Consider the following 18,173-nt stretch of genomic DNA (forward strand, 5'->3'; position numbering starts at 1 on the left):
CACCATCAGGGATACTAGCGTAAGGGGAGGGGAAGGGAGTCCCGTGCCCGCTAGTGCCCGTTTCATCACAGGCAGAAACGGGCCTTTTTTACTAGTATATATATATATCTGCTAGGCAGATAAACATGCATGTAGACCTTTTCCGTAAGCTGTTGAGTGGAGGTTTGCTGCGGCAGGCCTCTGAAGACAGCTTTCTAAGTCAACATGGGCAATTTAAACCTTTAGTCATACGTGCGCACTACAGGCATATTGCCTAAGGGTCGTGTACTTTTGGAGTCCAGACAAGTTCCTGGAGGAAAAGACCACAGGGGCTTGGCCACTGCTGCAAACAGGATACTGGGCTAGATGGACCACTGGTCTGACCCAGTATGGTTTTTCTTAAGTTCTTATTATTAATCAAAATATTCTAGCTAAAAGTACCACCAGTATAAAGCTTTACCACAGATGGTGCACAAGGAAAAGCAATAAAGCATAGCCACAAGAAAAGCAGATTCATTAACAAGCAGCCTTCTTACTTGTTACCATATATTGAATTTTGAGAGTAAGATGTATTACATTAATCCCCCCTCCCCCAAATAATAAAAAAAAACTAACTTGTCTTATAAATGTATTAATCATCTAGTTAGGTGGAAGTGTCCGTCTAGCTGGTTTTATATCTAAACAAGATCCTAAACTATTTTCTTGTGGAAAAGCTTTTTGCTTCTTTTTGCTGTAAGAATTCATTGTGTGTAAAAACAGCAAAGCTAGATCATGGACATATTCCGTCTTTCAGCATGGTGGGCGATGGACATGCTGGCTTTACAGTATTTTGCAACTGCTGTTGGCACAAAATGAATGCTGTTAGTAGAATCTTCAAGGCAACCTAATTTAGTCTACAATATTATCTAACTACGCATTAGCATTTGACCAGACATTGCATCATCTTGAACATTCAGTGCTTCTGTAAAACAAAGAGTAAATATTTAACACAAACTTCAACATTAATGAGTAATAACAATCAATCTCTCAGTTTTTTTTTTAATTATGAAAAGCAGTTGCTTATCAGCACTAGTCATACAGCAACATGTGTCAACACCACAAATAGCCAATGAACCACACAGTTTAGGAAATGCAAATTATTAGTATATTTAGAAAACCCTAGAATCACTATAGCTTCTCAGGTTTGGCATTCTTTCAGAATTCTGAAAAATATTGTCAACTGCTAAAGAAGCCCTGAACCACTAGAAGGGCTGACAAATAAGAAACCAATGTATTCAAGTACTCAGTTCAATTCCAAATACATAAAATCCATTTTATGGCCTTCCTACTGCAGACATCATATAACAGACCACTATATAATAGGCTTTATTTAGTCTCAATTGAATAGAAATGCTGACAATAAAATGCTTTATTTTTAGTAGTTTTCACCAGTTAATGTGGCAAAATTTACACCTGGTAAGCTTAGTGTTACCAGACCGAGCCAGTCTAGGTTTTACTTCCACAGTTTTCAATGGAAGTAAAACCTGGATCGGCTCAATCTGTCCTCCATAACCTGGAAACACTCAGAAGTGCTGACCTGCCCGGGGTTCCTGCCACTGCCTTTCCAAGAGGAGAAACGCACTTGCCATCCCAGCTGTGGTGCCTTTGTCTACAACAGCTCCCTGACTACTCCTGGATCCAGTGTTTGTGACTGGGTGAGAGTGTTGTCATCTGTCTGGTTGAACTGCTTTCTTAGTGATTGAGGTATCAGGTGTCCTATAAAGCTTTAGGACTAGGGTAGTGTGGGCTCTCTTTATTCCACCTTGACTGGTACTTCCATCATTCTGGGTATTTCTGCATAAGTACAGTGTGTCTGATTAAATTTGCTATTCACTGCCAGCTTTTCTATTTTTCTAATACCTAAGCCTTGTGTCCCTTTCCTCTCAGTGTTTATAATTTGGACTGTTCTGAATTGGGATTGCATGAGTGGGACGTTTGTGATCTAATCTCAGAGTGCTAAAAATACCTTTTTTTTTTTTCATATTTGTACTTCCTTCTCTTTGCCGGCTCTCTAGTGAGCCCCAGTTATTGTGTTTAGTCCCCACAGGTATAATTATCATTTAAGTCTAGACAGCATAGCCAATTTTTTGCCTGAATCATTGGGAAAAGGGTGCCTAGGGAGTCCATCCTAAACTTTTCTCCAGATATTTGTTCAGGATCTTTAGGACTAGGATAGAACTAAATCCCATATTTTGGGGTGTAAGAAGTACCTAGAATAGAATACCTTCCCTTTACCCCTGGTAGAACAGACTCAATTGCATTGGCCTTTAGAAGGGAAGAGTGTTTCTCTGCAAGCACTACCTGATGCTGAGAATGAAGTTTTGATGCATTCAGTAGGCAATTTGGAAGAGGCTGATGGCAATGAAAGGTGTAACCTTCCCAGACTATTTGATGAACCCACCTGTCTAAGGTTACAAGGAGCCTCTATGCTTAGAAAACATTCAGCCTACCTTCGACTGGTAGGCCCATCTGGGATGGGCACTTATGATGGCTATGCTCTGCTGGAGCTAATCAAAACTTGTCCCCTGCTTTGACTGGGGAGCTGGCTGGGACTTTTGGACTCACTGCTGCCAAAGGCGGGAGCAGGGAGCATGAAGCCTGGGATTGTTGGGGAAGTTGAACCAAAGAAGTGAACCTACACTTTTTGAGAGTAGTAGTATCCCTTCTGACTACCACCCACAAACCTCTGAGAAGCAGAGTCTGCAGAAAGAGCGAGCTGAGACAAGGACTTAATAGTATTAGATTTTTTTTCTTGATGAGGTCGGCGACGACCTCCACATTGTCTCCAAAAGATTGTCTCCTCAGCAAAGGATGTCCACTGATTCTAAGTCTAAGACACACAGCCATGAGAATCCATGCATGCCAATTCCTAAAGCAGAAACTCTGGATGCCACATAAAAATCAAAGGTTGCCTGGGCCATCTGCTTTTGACACTCCTTGGCTACTGGCTGGCAGAGCTCTGTGGCCTTCTCTGGAGGCAGAGCGTCCGCAAACTCCACCACACTGTGCACCAAGTTCTTCACGTAAAGGTTCAAGTAGCACTTGTAGGACTGGTTGCTGGATATACTACTACTATATAAGCATCAAGCCCTGATAAACCTTCCTCTCAAAAGACTCCAGAATCTAAGCATCCATATTTGGGGGCACTGAGGCATGGGTCTTCAAACTTAGAGCCCTTTTGAGGGCAGATCTGACCACCATGGAATGGTGAGAAAACTGCTGCTTCAGAAATTTGGGAGCCTTCTGGACTCTGTGCCTTCTTTGGCACAGGCTTCACAGTGAGAGGGGTGTCCCAATTCCTCATCTGTGCTGTCTTAAGGATGCTCTGAATGGACACTCTCACAGACTCACTGGGTGAGTCGGGGATGGGAGAAATCATAATCAAGGACGTCCAACATTTCGTCCCTGGGCTCGTCCTTCACCTCCAAATTAAATGGGATGGATAAACCATCTCCTTCAGAAAGCTGACAATGGGAAGTTTCTCTGGGGGAAATTTCCTCCCTTCCTGGGGCAGAAAGGAGTCTAAAGGCAGGCCAAAGGATCCCTCCTCTGAGAGTTCCTCTGGTGAAGTGCTCTTCATGAGACGTCCGAGTCTGTGCTTGCCTTGGATCATTAGACAGGCTCTGGGCAAGAATGCTGAGGTACAGGTCCCCTCCTGGAATCCAGAGCCGCTTCATTCCCCAATGGGCTGCAGAGGAGCATCAAATCAGACGACATCAGCTCCAATGCCTTGCAGGGCACCAGTGTTAATGAACACCAGGCAGAGCGTGGGTCTCCAAGATGGGCTGGGGTAGCATCACAGCTGACCCCTAAGCCCTTGATACTTCAGCATCATGCTGAGCCAGGATTGCTCCAGCTCCTCTTGTAGCATGATCCAAAACCAGTTCTCAGAAGCAGGCATCAGTAAAGGCAGGGCCAGTGCTAGTGTCGGTAGGGGGTCAGTCTATGAAAATGGACGTGGCACATCAGAGGCTGGGTCATGGCTTTTCAGCACCACTTCAACACAGGGGGGACGTCCCTCTCGGCGCCAAGGCTTCTCAGGTACCAGTGACTCTGGTGTCCTGGAATCCCAGGCACCATGTTTCGAGGAGAACAAATGTCAATGCTTCTTTTGCTTCTACTCAACACGACATTGATATCCCTAAGTGCCCATGTGGATGATGTGGAATTCTCAAGGAACCTATGTCAAGTCCGATGATGCCTGACATCGAGGCAGGGAGAGACCTGCTTGATGCCAATGCATCTCCAGTGTCCGGTGCATCTCCTGATGCCAGTGGGACTGATGTCTCCAAAACCATGACTCAGCTTCTTATCTTTTCTCCTAAACCCATCTCTCCTTTTTCCCCATTCTTTATCTCTATGGATAACACTCTCATCCTCCCTGTTTAATCAGCTTGTAACCTTAGGGTCCTCTCCTTTTCTCTGCACATATCCAACAGACTGCTAAAACCTGTTGTTTCTTTCTCTGTATCACCAAAATTTGTCCCTTTCTTTCTGAGCACACTATCAAGACCCTTATCCACACTCTTATCATCTCATGCTTAGACTACTGCAACTTGCTTCTTACAGGTCTCCCACTAAGCCATCTCTCTCCTCTTCAATCTGTTCAAAATTCTGCTGCATGACTTATATTCTGCCAGTGTCGATACGCTCATATTAGCCCTCTCTGGCTCCCTATGCATTTCTGCATACAAATCAAACTCCTCTTACTGACTTACTGAAGAGCTGTAGAGTGATTGCACTTGTACCTCTCCACTCTCATCTCTCCCTACACTCCTCCCCAGGAACTCTGTTCATTGGGTAAATGTCTTAACTGTACCCTTCTTCTCCACTGCCAATTCCAAGAATCTATTCCTTCTATCTTGCTGCACTGTATGCCTGGAATAAACTTCCTGAGTCAGCAAGTTCCACTTCTGGCCATATTCAAAATTATAAAAGCACTCCTTTTTGAGGCTGCATTTCATTGCTAACTCCTATTCACTTATTCAGCATCCATGTCAATTTTATCATTCCCATCATACGTAATTCACTAATCCCTTATTTACTGTTTGACTGTCTTGATTAAAACTATAAGCTCTGTCGAGTAATGTACAGAACTGCATGCATCTAGTAGCGCTATAGAAATTAGCAGTACTAGTAGTAGATAGACCGGACTTAGGCATACCAAAAAGTTTTTCGCACAAGGTCTCTTTACACTTCTGTGTTGGCAAGTCACTTAACCCTCCATTGCCCCATGTAAGCCTCATTGAGCCTGCCATGAGTGGGAAAGCGCAGGGTACAAATGTAACAAAAAAAAATTTTCTGCATTTGAGGAGCTTATAGCGAGAGGACTTACAATCAGGGTCAAGGCATGGTAGGCAGCAGTTGTGAGGATCAGTCATAGGCACGTTCTTACTGCACCTTGAACACTTCTTCCACTGGGAGGTTTCTATGTCAAAAAGACTAAAACACTAAGGGAATAACAAAGGAGCAATAAAAAGAAAAAAATAGTCCCACGTTACTCACACGCGAAAAGCAGGAAGGACATGAAGAAAGTGTCTTCACAGAAAACATGTGACAGAGGCAAAACGGACGCCTTCTCTGCTCTGCAGATAAAAGATGACTGCAAGTCCTATGAAAGTCAGGCAGGTGGGAAAGCATACGAATATGCATGGTTGGGCCTGCCAAGAGCTTCGAGAAGATCCAGAACACGGGGAAGCACCCGCACTGGGGCTCCATCGGTATTGTCACCCTTCTGTGGTAAGCTGATGTCCTGCTTGTGCTCGGAGAACTGCAACCTCTATGGTTATCTGGCTAAATTATGCAGTATAGAATCGCAGTACAATAGCACACTAATTCATCTGCGAGGATATGTTCACAAAAATGGAAACTGTATATAAGAGGAAGGTATGTTTGCTAACAGATGGATTCAAAAGCATCATTTTATTAGACTGAGGAAGGGTGGTAGGCTAGCCTCCTTCAAAACCCTGTATCATCATAAAAACAGTGGCAAGAAGCCATTTTCCCAAAGTCGCTCAACATTTGCATTTGGCAATTTTTTTCTTATAAATACACTACATGCTTACTCTTTCTGGGGCACATACCTTCCATTTCCGCATCTGCTGGTAAACTGCTTCTTGTTTTACCAAGCTGTCCCTTCCCATATCCATTCTGATTATTTGCACTGGAGGAATTAAGAACTTTATGCGGTGAAGGTGGAGGACTGTTATTAATATTGGATCCACTAACTTGTCTCTCTTTCAATCTTTTCCTCAGATGTTCTTGCATTTTTATAGTCTTTTCATCTCTCAGGATAAAGCTTGTCCTCCCATGAGTCCGGGATTCTTGGAAAAAAAATGTTATGCAAGTGTTATTTGTAATTTGCCACACAGGCACATTCACCAACTAAATAAAAAATGTCCCAAAAGAAAAAAAAAAATGTTGGCATTCCCCCAATCTAATTAAAAAGTCAAAAGGAAGGAAAGAAATAAAACCTTCCTGAGAACTTTTTTGTATTCTGGGAGCTGCTTACTAAAGTGCAGTAACTTTCTGCATTTAAGTGCAAAACTTTAGAGGGTGGAAAGTGCAAAGGCTGTATGCTAACTGTGGGGGCATGGTTGCGAAATGTTCACTCTGCTCCTGCCCTACTGCCACCCCATTTCAAAATGGCAGTTCTGACCCCCTAGCAGTAGTATTGCGGGACTACCAGTAAGGGTCAGACCCGCTACTACCAATTTGAACCCAGGTGGAAACAGAGCAAGAGCAGAGAGAGAGACTGCTCCTGCCCCATCCACTAGACTACCAGGGATATCTTTGGGTAAATGGGAGTGTCAGTAGGGGGTGGGGCTGTGATCAGGTTGAGAGGGGAGTCTTGTCATCATTAAAGGGGTTGCTAGTAGTAGTTTTGTTGTTGTTGTTATTATATTATTAATGCAGCCATGCTACCTTCTTGCTGGTAGCTCATGTGCCCTTAATGCTATCTCCTGAGGTGGAATTAAGGGTACCCGCACTATACGCAGCTCTGACAATCTGCAGAATTACTGCATGCTAGATTTCAGTGATGGCCACGTCCACTCTCTGTCCATAACCTGACCTGATCCAAAGCTGGCACATGACTTTTACCGTGCTGGCTGGTTTTAGTGTGTAGTAGCTGTTAGCACATGCTACCTCCTTCATTAATTGATTTCCGGCCTTAGTGAGCAGCCCCCTTACTAAATATTTTATTCATAGAAATACAAAAATTTCCCTGCAAAAAAAAAAAAAATATATATATATATACACACACATACATATTCACACAAAAAAAAAATACAAAGCAAATGTTACATCACAAAATAATATGCAGAAAACTGTACATAAGTAGCAGTATCATAGAAAATAAACAGGCATATATGGCACAATGTAGCAATAGAAAAGCGCAGATCAAATCTCAAGACATTAACAAATGAGGAAAGCATGTGGAGCAAGTCTCATGGAATTCTTTCCAATCTATCTACATGCGTACAACTATATGCACAGTAATGTTATCTATGTGTATATCTTAGACTTAGAGGTGAAGGGAAAAAATGAATGGTGCAGTACCAAAACATTCTGTTGGTTTAATTTTCTTACTCTTTTCAACCCAAGTGCGATACTATGTGAAGCCTTTATATTTTACTCATGAGATACAGACACAGAGACAGACATAGGTAGAGGGGAAAACATGAATGGTGCAGTACCAAAACATTCTGTTATATAGATAAGAATTCTTTTTCCCTCTTTGGATATAATACTTTAATGAAAAAAATAGTAAATCTACGCAACATGCTACCTCAAACCATCACTGGCATCGAAAACTTCATCGAGTGTCTGGACCCAACCCCCAGTGAATACCCAGCAGACAGACTCTAGACAAGCTTCGCTCCCCTCACTGCTAAAACAGTCAATCAAGCGCTTAATAGGTTCTCTAAGACTCGCTGTAAATTGGATACCTGCCCCAGTTACCTATTAAAATCCACTCCCCACCGCTTCATAGCAGACCTCAACTCCCACTTAAACTACATGCTTCAACATGGTCTCTTCCCTAACGAAAACAGCAACATCCTACTCACCCCAATACCAAAAGATACCAAGAAAAAAAACCACACGATATCACCAACTACCGCCCAGTAGCTTCAATCGCACTGGTAGTCAAAATGATGGAAAGTGTGGCAACCAAACAACTCACTGACTACATAAACAAATTCACAATACTACACGAATCACAATCAAGATTCTGCTCTAACCACAGCATCGAAACAGTACTAATTACCCTCTTAGCCAAATTCAAACAAGAACTTGCAATAGGCAAAAGCGTACTTCTCCTACAATTCGACATGTCTACTGCGTTCGATATGGTGAACCATAATATACTACTAAACATCTTAGAATACTTCGGGATTGGTGGAAGTGTACTTAACTGGATCAAGGGCTTCCTAACGACTAGAACATACCAAGTGAAATCGAAATAGACCATATCATCATCATGGAAAGCAGACTGTGGAGAACCTCAAGGATCGCCACTATCACTGCTCCTATTCAACCTAATGATGACCCCACTAGCCAAGTCCTTATCCAACCAAGGCCTTAACCCTTTCATATACGCTGACGACGTCACATTGTACATCCCCTACAAAAAGGATCTAACAGAAATCACCAAAGAAATCGAACTCAGCTTGAGCATCATGAACTCTGGGGCGAATGCATTTCAGCTGAAACTTAACACAGAGAAAACACACTGTCTCATCCTCTCATCCCAATATAACACAATCAAACCCACCAACATAACTACCCCAGATTACACCCTCCCTATCTCAGACAACCTGAAAATTCTAGGAGTCACAATCGACCGAAATCTCACACTAGAAAGTCAAGTGAAGGCTACAACAAAGAAAATGTTTCACTCAATGTGGAAGCTCAAACGAGTGAAACCTTTTTTCCCCGAGGGAACTATTTCGCAGCTTGGTACAATCCATGGTACTAAGCCATCTAGATTACTGTAATGGACTCTATGCAGGATGTAAAGAACAAATCATAAAAAAAACTCCAAACTGATCAAAACACAGCAGCCAGGCTTATATTCAGAAAAAACAAGATTTGAAAGTGCCAAACCTCTACGAGAAAAATTACACTGGCTCCCAATCAAAAAATGTATTGCATTCAAAATCTGCACCCTGGTTCATAAAATCATCTATGGCAATGCCCCGGGATACGACAGACCTCGTAGACCTACCAACCAGAAACGCAACAAGATCAACACGAACATACCTAAATCTCCACCACCCAAGCTGCAAAGGTCTCAAATACAAATCAACCTATGCATCCAGTTTCTCTTATATAAGCACGCAACTATGGACTGCACTACCAATCACCGTGAAAACAACATATGACCACCTAAACTTCCGGAAACTCCTAAAGACTAACCTGTCCGAAAAGGCATACCCCAACGATCCAACCAAAATGCCTTAAGCCTGCAACACAACAATATAAAAGTTCGTACTGGACACAACCTAACTCTTCCTCTTATGACCCCCAATGTGTTTATCACACCTGATCATTACTTTGTCATAACCTCACTTTGTATTTGTTCATACCGATATTGGCAATTGCCTCTACTGTACTATGTAAGCCACATTGAGCCTGCAAATAGGTGGGAAAATGTGGGATACAAATGTAACAAATAAAATAAATAATTAAATAACGGCAATGGTAACAGTATAGAAAGAAACATGGAAACCTCTACCCTGTAGAAACACATTAATTAATATCACCAGCAACACAGAAACCAAAAAAATGTACATTTATAGATTTCTCCTAGTGAAAAATCCAAACCTACTAACTTGTTTTCATGCTCTTAATTTTTTTAAAATCTTTATTAAATTTCAAAATATACATTCAAGAGAATTCCTGAAGAATTCATATTGGTCATATTGAAATAATGACAGCAACAACGTATATGGTAAAGAAAGTCATTACATATGATCATTACTCTAGTACCCAATATTAAGAGGAGGACAGAAGGGATCAAACAATGTAAGGAAAAGATAACAAATAGTATAAGCAGAAACCTCCCCTAAAGAGCAGATACAAACAACATACTACATAAAGAACATGCTTATTAGGGCTGCTATTCAGAGAGTGCCGAAAAACCAGTTTGTCCCTCTGCCACAGTTTTATTACTTACACAAGTTGAGAAGGATCAAGGAAGATAAATGTCTGCTTATTACATCTTAACACATCTGCAAGAAAATTTTAACAAAAAGGTTGCACCCAATAGCCACCACTCGGGGCCTCATCAAAGAAATTGCTTGCAATGTTTTTGAGTAGCTTTTGCCAAGTCAGGAAAAACTCTTACTTTCAAAGTACAGAAGATAGATTCCTTATGCCTAAAATAAAGATGCTTAATCCAGTCACGATCATAGTCCAATGTCATAGTGTAGATAGGATGACCAGCTCCTCTTTAGATGACTAAAAAAAAAGCAGTCAAATTCAAACTGTCTGGTGAAATAGGGGAAAGTAAGTCAGGCCCATCCACAGTCTCTTTCTTCTTAAAAGGCAGCAAATATAATATTTATTATTATTATTTATTTGCTGCATGTAAATTATTCTATCTTGTCCTGATATCATTATGTTATGTTTTATCTATTTATCCACTTCTTATTCTACAGAATTTTCTTATGCACCTTAAATTGCAACAATTCTGAAATTCTTACTCCGTTAATATGATTGCCATGATATTCTTATGCACCTTATCTGTAATCTATATTCTGATTTTCTTATTCCATCAATGTGATTGTCGTTGTATTATATTGTAAGCCACATTGAACCTGCAAATAGGTGGGAAAATGTGGGATATAACTGCAGCAAATAATAATAATACACCCCTCACCCCAAGTCACTTCACTGGCTTCCGATCAGGTACCGCATACAATTCAAGCTTCTCCTACTAACCTACAAATGCACTCAATTTGCAGCCCCTCACTACCTCTCTACCCTCATCTCCCCTTACGCTCCTACCCATAACCTCCGCTCACAGGACAAATCCCTCCTTCTCAGTACCCTTCTCCACCACCGCCAACTCCAGACTCCGCCCTTTCTGCCTCGCCTCACCCTATGCTTTGAATAAACTCCCTGAGCCCATACGCCAAGACCCCTCCCTACCCATCTTCAAATCCTTGCTCAAAGCCCACCTCTTCAATGTCGCTTTCGGCACCTAACCATTGTACCTCTATCCAGGAAATCTAGACTGCCTCAATCTTGACTGACTGCACTTTTTGTCCTTTAGATTGTAAGCTCCTTTGAGCAGGGACTGTCCTTCTTTGTTAATTGTACAGCGCTGCGCAACCCTGGTAGCGCTTTAGAAATGTTAAATAGTACCGTGTTTCCCCGAAAATAGGACATCCCCCAAAAATAAGACCTAGTAGAGGTCTTGCTGCAATTGTAAAATATAAGGCCTCCCCCAAAAGTAAGACCTAGCAAAGTTTTTTTCTTTTAAAGCAGGGCCGCCGAGAGCCAGACAAGGCCGCCCCCCCCCCCTCCACCCGAGGTCGCCACCCCCCCCCCCCCCTCCCCACCCGCCCTCTGTCGCTCCCGGAAGTTGGAACTAACCTTAAACACCTCCTTTCACCAAGTTCGCACTCGCAGCAAGCAGCAGCAGCAGGGCAGGCCACTCCTTCCTTCCGTGTCCCACCCTCGCCTGACGTAACGTAACAACTCTCGCCAGGCCAGGAACAAAGAGGAAGCTGGCCACTAACACCAAACTGAGGAAAAACCAGCTAAGGGAGAGTCAAACTCCAGACCTAGAACAGAGTCACTTCCCTGCAGAAAAGAAGAGAAAAGCGCAGAGCTAAGAGGCGATAATCCAGATGCACAGCAACAGATCTGCTCAGCAGGAAAGAACTGTGCCCCTTACAGAAAAAGGAAGGAGTGCCAAATGTGCCAGGAGAGAGGCATCTGTGCCAGGCTAAAACTCCCGCCCGAAAGCAAGGGAAGCAAGGAAGAGCTGTGGCAAACTAGTCCTAAAAAAAGGCACATTCCCATAAAAAGACACTGAACTGAGTCCAAGCAAAAGACTGGCAAGAATAGCACTCCCGAGGGTACTCAGAATAGGGATTTGAGCTAGCAGTTGCACACCAAGGGCAACTCGGACCCCTACCAGAAGGAAAGTACCCTGCAGACAAACCAGAGCAGATAGGAGGGATCCATGGGGACGAGAGAACCAGAACCTCCCTAAGGAAGGGAGGAAAAACTGCTGCCAAAACAAGAATCAAATATCAGGGGCGTTTCAAGCAAGATGCCTGAAGCAGCAGAGACCGGAGGGTCTGAAAAAGAACTGTCCAACAGCCGCGTAAGGCTGACAGGAAAGAAAAAATAGCCCTGAACTAAAAAGACCGAGCCTGCAGCTAAACAGAGCCGGTGAGAGACTTCTCCCACTTTGGAAATGGCAGACTAAGACCTCCGAACCGCAAAGGTACAAGTTCCAGCAACGGGGCCGCTCTCTGAACCAGCCACCATCTAGGAGCGTGAAGAGGAGAAAAACAACTGAGTTTCGTGATCCAGACACGAGCCATGCCCCACAAAAAAAAAAAAAATCAAAGCAACTGGTACCAGCTCGGAAGGGTCCAAGATCAAAATCAGACGCCAGCCAGCAAAATTCAAAGAAACTTTGCAAGCGGCCCCCTAGAATACATTGCCAAAGGCGGGAAAATAAATCAGGTACAGGCAAGAGAAAGAAGGAAAAAAAAAAATTTCTTGGGGTTTTTTTTTTTTAACAATCTTCTTCACTAGTGATAGGAATAAATAAAGGTTTACCTCAGAGGCAGAAAAAGAGGGGGAAAAACAAAGTTTCTTCTTCCTTTTTTTTTTTTTTTTGTAAACTACCTTCTTCACTAGTGACAGGAATAAATAAAAGCTTCCCTCAGAGGCAGAAATTCAGATATGTCTACCACCACAGAAGGGAAGAACCCCACAGGGGAGAGAAGTTACTCCATGCCACAATCAACCATCACCCTGCTAGAAAGACAGCCAGGGGAGGTAGGGGAGGGGAGGGAACCAGGGTCACTGGCTATCACCCTACCTAGCAGATGAGGAACTCAGGACCACTAAGTATCATCTAAAACTAGCCCCAACACGGCTACCAGCACACCCCTGGCTCCTCTGTCACCAGAAGAATCTGGGACAGGCGCTACCCAGCCAGCAATCCAGAGCAGTTGCACGATCTGTCCACCATCCACTAGGAGACAGAGAAAATACTGAACATTCCAGGCTCCATGATACCCTTAAGGGGCGGTTTACTTGGAACTATTTTCTCTCTTTCCTTCTGCTGGTAGATGGACACAACCAATTAGTCTGGACTGGTCTGGTATAGATGACAAGCAATTTTTCTTTTCATTTTACTGATACTGTTCCCCAACCACAAGTACAGTTTGTGAAAGAATCACATAATCAATATCATAAAAATAAACCATATCACAGAACAATAAAAATCAAACAACAGAAAACACCTTCCCAAGCTATCACTACATAAACTCTGGCCCTTTGCCCATCCAACATACAGTACTTCTTAAATTTTTCTGCCAATTCGTCAATCTTTTTACCATCACATGGGCTCTATAGTTAATTACTTCCCCTAAATAAGCCATGTCTTTCTTATATTTCATATAAAAATTCTCCTCAATCCTTAATTTGAGGGGCATAGAATTCCATAATTATGGTCCCTTTAACAAGAAGGCCTTATCCCAAAATTTCTTCCTTTGGATTTCTTGTAAAGAAGGAATTATAAAGATCTTAGGGTCCTTCCTGGCTGGTAGCACCTAACTCTTCTGGCCAAATATGTTAGGCCACATCCTCTTAAGTCACCAACGTACATCAAGACAGAAACTGATGAATTAATTCATGGTCCAGTGTCCTTAAGTCTCACTACCCATTAACCTTTAGAACTACAAAAGGAACATGAGGAATACCAAGTTGTCTGTAAATAGTTTTTTAGGCAGGAACAACTTGTGTTGAACAATGCATAGCTCTCCTCTGAAACAGTATACAAGCTTGATCCTTGCCCTTATCATAACTGGATTAATATACAAGGGGAGAAAGCATACAAAGAATGACTCATAAAGGAGTAGTAGTGGCCTGAGAACCAGGTTCGATTCCCACAGCAGCTCCTTGTGACTCTGGGCAAGTCATTTAATCCTCCATTACAAGTACAAAGTAAGCACCTATACAGAACATATAAACCACTTTGATTGTAACCACAGAAAGGTGATATATCAAATCCCATCCCATTTCCTTGATATGCATATATGTGCATGCGTGTGTATGTATCTGTGTTAACTCTTGTGTGTCTCTCTGACTAAAAGAAAGAAGCAGTTTGAATAGAGTGGTTCCCAACCATTACACTGGTTTTGAAAGAATGGTAAAATGAAACCAAGTGTGAAAATAATATTTAACCATCAGATGTCACTGTCAATTTGAAAGACCTGAAAGAATATACTTTATACTTAAACCACAGAGTGAAACTGTACTGGAGTAAGGGGATTGCTATACACCTCTACCACTATGTCTGACGTCGGTACCGGGCAAAATGGTAGAGGCTATTATTAAGAATAAAATTACAGAGCACGTACAAAAACATGGGCTGATGAGACAAAGTCAGCACGGATTTAGTGAAGGGAAGTCTTGCCTCACAAATCTTCTGCATTTTTTTGAGGGGGTGAACAAACATGTGGACAATGGGGAGCCGGTTTATATTGTCTATCTGGATTTTCAGAAGGCATTTGACAAAATGCCTCATGAAAGACTCCAGAGGAAACTGGAAAGTCAAGGGATCGGAGGTAGGGTATTATTATGGATTAAGAGCTGGTTGAAAGATAGGAAGCAGAGAGTAGGATTGGTCAGTATTCTCAATGGAGAAGGGTAGTTAGTGGGGTCCCTCAGGGGTCTGTGCTGGGACCGCTGCTTTTTAACATATTTATAAATGACCAAGAGATGGGAGTAACTAGTGAGGTAATTAAATTTGCAGATGACACTAAGTTATTCAGGGTCGTCAAGTCGCAGGAGGATTGTGAAAGATTATAGGAGGACCTCGCGAGACTGGGGGATTGGGCGTCCAAGTGGCAGATGAAGTTCAATGTTGACAAGTGCAAAGTGATGCATGTGGGACAGAGGAACCCGAATTACAGCTATGTCATGAAAGGTTCCGTGTTAGGAGTCACATCACATCCCTAGAAAGGGATCTGGGAGTCATCGTTGATAAGATGTTGAAAACTTCTGCTCAGTGTACTGCGGCGGCTAAGAAAGCGCACAGAATGTTGAGTATTCTTAGGAAAGGGATGGAAAACAAACACGAGGATGTTATAATGCTGTTGTATTGCTCCATGGTGCGACCGCACCTCAAATATTGTGTTCAATTCTGGTTGCCGCATCTCAAGAAAGATATAAAGGAATTGGAGAAGGTGCAGAGAAGGGCGACGAAAATGATAAAAGGGATGGAATGACTTCCCTATGAAGACAGGCTAAGACGGTTAGGGCTCTTCAGCTTGAGAAAAGGCGGCTGAGGGGCGATATGATAAAAGTCTACAAGATAATGAGTGGAGTAGAGCAGACAGATGTGAAGCATTTGTTTACACTTTCAAACAATAATAGAACCTGGCGGAAATCTCGGGCCCTTGCTGATTTCTTACATTTTACATTCATGCTGACCTCCTTCCAATCTGCTCTTTTACGCGCCAAACAGGATTATTATATCCAACTGACCAACTCTCTTGGCTCTAACCCTCGACTTCTCTTCACCACATTGAACTCTCTCCTCAAGGTGCCCCCTCCCCCAATTCCCCCTTCATTATCTCCTCAGACCCTTGCTGAATTCTTTCACGACAAGGTTCAAAAGATAAACCTTGAATTCTCTACCTCGCCACCTCTCCCTCCACTAGTCCGTTCCCCTCTCTCTCCTTCCCCTCATTCCTTTTCCTCCTTTCCTGAAGTTACTATAGAGGAAACTACACTTCTCCTTTCTTCCTCAAAATGTACCACCTGTTCCTCTGATCCCATTCCCACCCACCTTCTTAATGCCATCTCACCTGCTCTTATTCCTTTTATCTGTCACATTCTCAACCTCTCACTTTCCACTGCAACTGTCCCTACTGCCTTTAAACATGCTGTGGTCACACCTCTCCTTAAGAAGCCTTCACTCGACCCTACTTGTCCCTCTAATTACCGACCCATCTCCCTCCTCCCTATTCTCTCCAAATTACTTGAGAGTGCTGTTCACCACCGCTGCCTTGATTTTCTCTCCTCACATGCTATTCTTGACCCACTACAATCTGGTTTTCGCCCTCTCCACTCAACCGAAACTGCGCTTACTAAAGTCTCCAATGACCTATTACTGGCTAAATCCAGAGGTCTCTATTCCATCCTTATTCTTCTTGATCTTTCCACTGCTTTTGACACTGTCGATCACAGCATACTCCTCGATACCCTGTCCTCACTTGGATTCCAGGGCTCTGTCCTTTCCTGGTTCTCTTCCTAACTCTCCCTCCGCACCTTCAGTGTTCACTCTGGTGGATCCTCTTCTACTTCTATCCCTCTGCCTGTCGGCGTACCTCAGGGTTCTGTTCTTGGTCCCCTCCTCTTTTCTATCTACACTTCTTCCCTTGGTTCATTAATCTCATCCCATGGCTTTTCCTACCATCTCTATGCTGATGACTCCCAAATCTACCTTTCTACCCCTGATATCTCACCTTGCATCCAAACCAAAGTTTCAGTGTGCTTATCTGACATTGCTGTCTGGATGTCTCAACGCCACCTGAAATTAAACATGACCAAAACCGAGCTTCTCATTTTCCCCCCAAGCCCACCTCCCCACTCCCCCCGTTTTCTATTTATGTTGATGGCTCTCTCATTCTCCCTGTCTCCTCAGCTCAAAACCCTGGGGTCATCTTTGACTCTTCTCTCTCCTTCTCTGCTCATATCCAGCAGATCGTCAAGTCCTGTCGTTTCTTTCTTTACAACATCCGTAAAATCCGCCCCTTTCTTTCCGAGCACTCTACCAAAACCCTCATCCACACCCTTGTCACCTCTCGTTTAGACTACTGCAATCTGCTTCTTGCTGGCCTCCCACTTAGTCACCTCTCCCCTCTCCAATCGGTTCAAAACTCTGCTGCCCGTCTCGTCTTCCGCCAGGGTCGCTTTACTCATACTACCCCTCTCCTCAAGTCGCTTCACTGGATCCCTATCTGTTTTCGCATCCTGTTCAAACTTCTCCTACTAACCTATAAATGTACTCACTCTGCGGCTCCCCAGTATCTCTCCACACTCGTCCTTCCCTACACCCCTTCCCGTGCACTCTGTTCCATGGATAAATCCTTCTTATCTGTTCCCTTCTCCACTACCTTTCAAATATGATACAGACGTTCAAATATTTGAAAGGTATTAATCAGCAAACAAATCTTTTCCGGAGATGGGAAGGCGGTAGAACGAGAGGACATGAAATGAGATTGAAGGGGGGCAGACTCAGGAAATATGTCAGGAAGTATTTTTTCACAGAGAGGGTGGTGGATGTTTGGAATGCCCTCCCTCGGGAGGTGGTGGAGATGAAAACGGTAACGGAATTCAAACATGTATGGGATATGCATAAAGGAATCCTGTGCAGAAGGAATGGATCCTCAGAAGCTTAGCCGAAATTGAGTGACGGAGCAGGTGAGGGGAAGAGGGGTTGGTGGTTGGGAGGCGAGGATAGTGGAGGGCAGACTTATACGGTCTGTGCCACAGCCGGTGATGGGAGGCGGGACTGGTGATTGGGAGGCGGGAAATACTGCTGGGCAGACTTGTACGGTCTGTGCCCTGAATAAGGCAGGTACAAATCAAGGTAAGGTATACACATATGAGTTTGTCTTGTTGGGCAGACTGGATGGACCGTGCAGCCTTTTTCTGCCGTCATCTACTATGTTACTATGTTACTGCCAACTGTAGACTTCGCGCCTTCTGTCTCGCTGCACCCTACGCCTGGAATAAACTTCCTGAGCCCCTACGTCTTGCCCCATCCTTGGCCACCTTTAAATATAGACTGAAAGCCCACCTCTTTAACATTGCTTTTGACTCGTAACCACTCGCCTCCACCTACCCTCCTCTCCTCCTTCCTGTACCCATTAATTGATTTGATTTGC

The 18,173-nt window shown here is 43.3% G+C and overlaps 1 protein-coding gene across 2 annotated transcripts in view; it reads right to left on the reverse strand.

Moving 5' to 3' along the window:
* LOC115473827 (fibronectin type-III domain-containing protein 3A-like) overlaps positions 1–18,173 on the reverse strand; it is a 175,980-nt gene that overhangs the window by 73,203 nt on the left and 84,604 nt on the right. For both annotated transcript variants that reach the window (XM_030208946.1, XM_030208948.1), the window contains exon 6: positions 6,102–6,341. In XM_030208946.1, coding sequence (XP_030064806.1) covers positions 6,102–6,341 — 240 coding nt within the window. The remainder of the gene's footprint in view (positions 1–6,101; positions 6,342–18,173) is intronic.

The sequence above is a fragment of the Microcaecilia unicolor genome, chromosome 7 (genome assembly GCF_901765095.1).
Source record: "Microcaecilia unicolor chromosome 7, aMicUni1.1, whole genome shotgun sequence".
Classification (NCBI taxonomy): domain Eukaryota; kingdom Metazoa; phylum Chordata; class Amphibia; order Gymnophiona; family Siphonopidae; genus Microcaecilia; species Microcaecilia unicolor.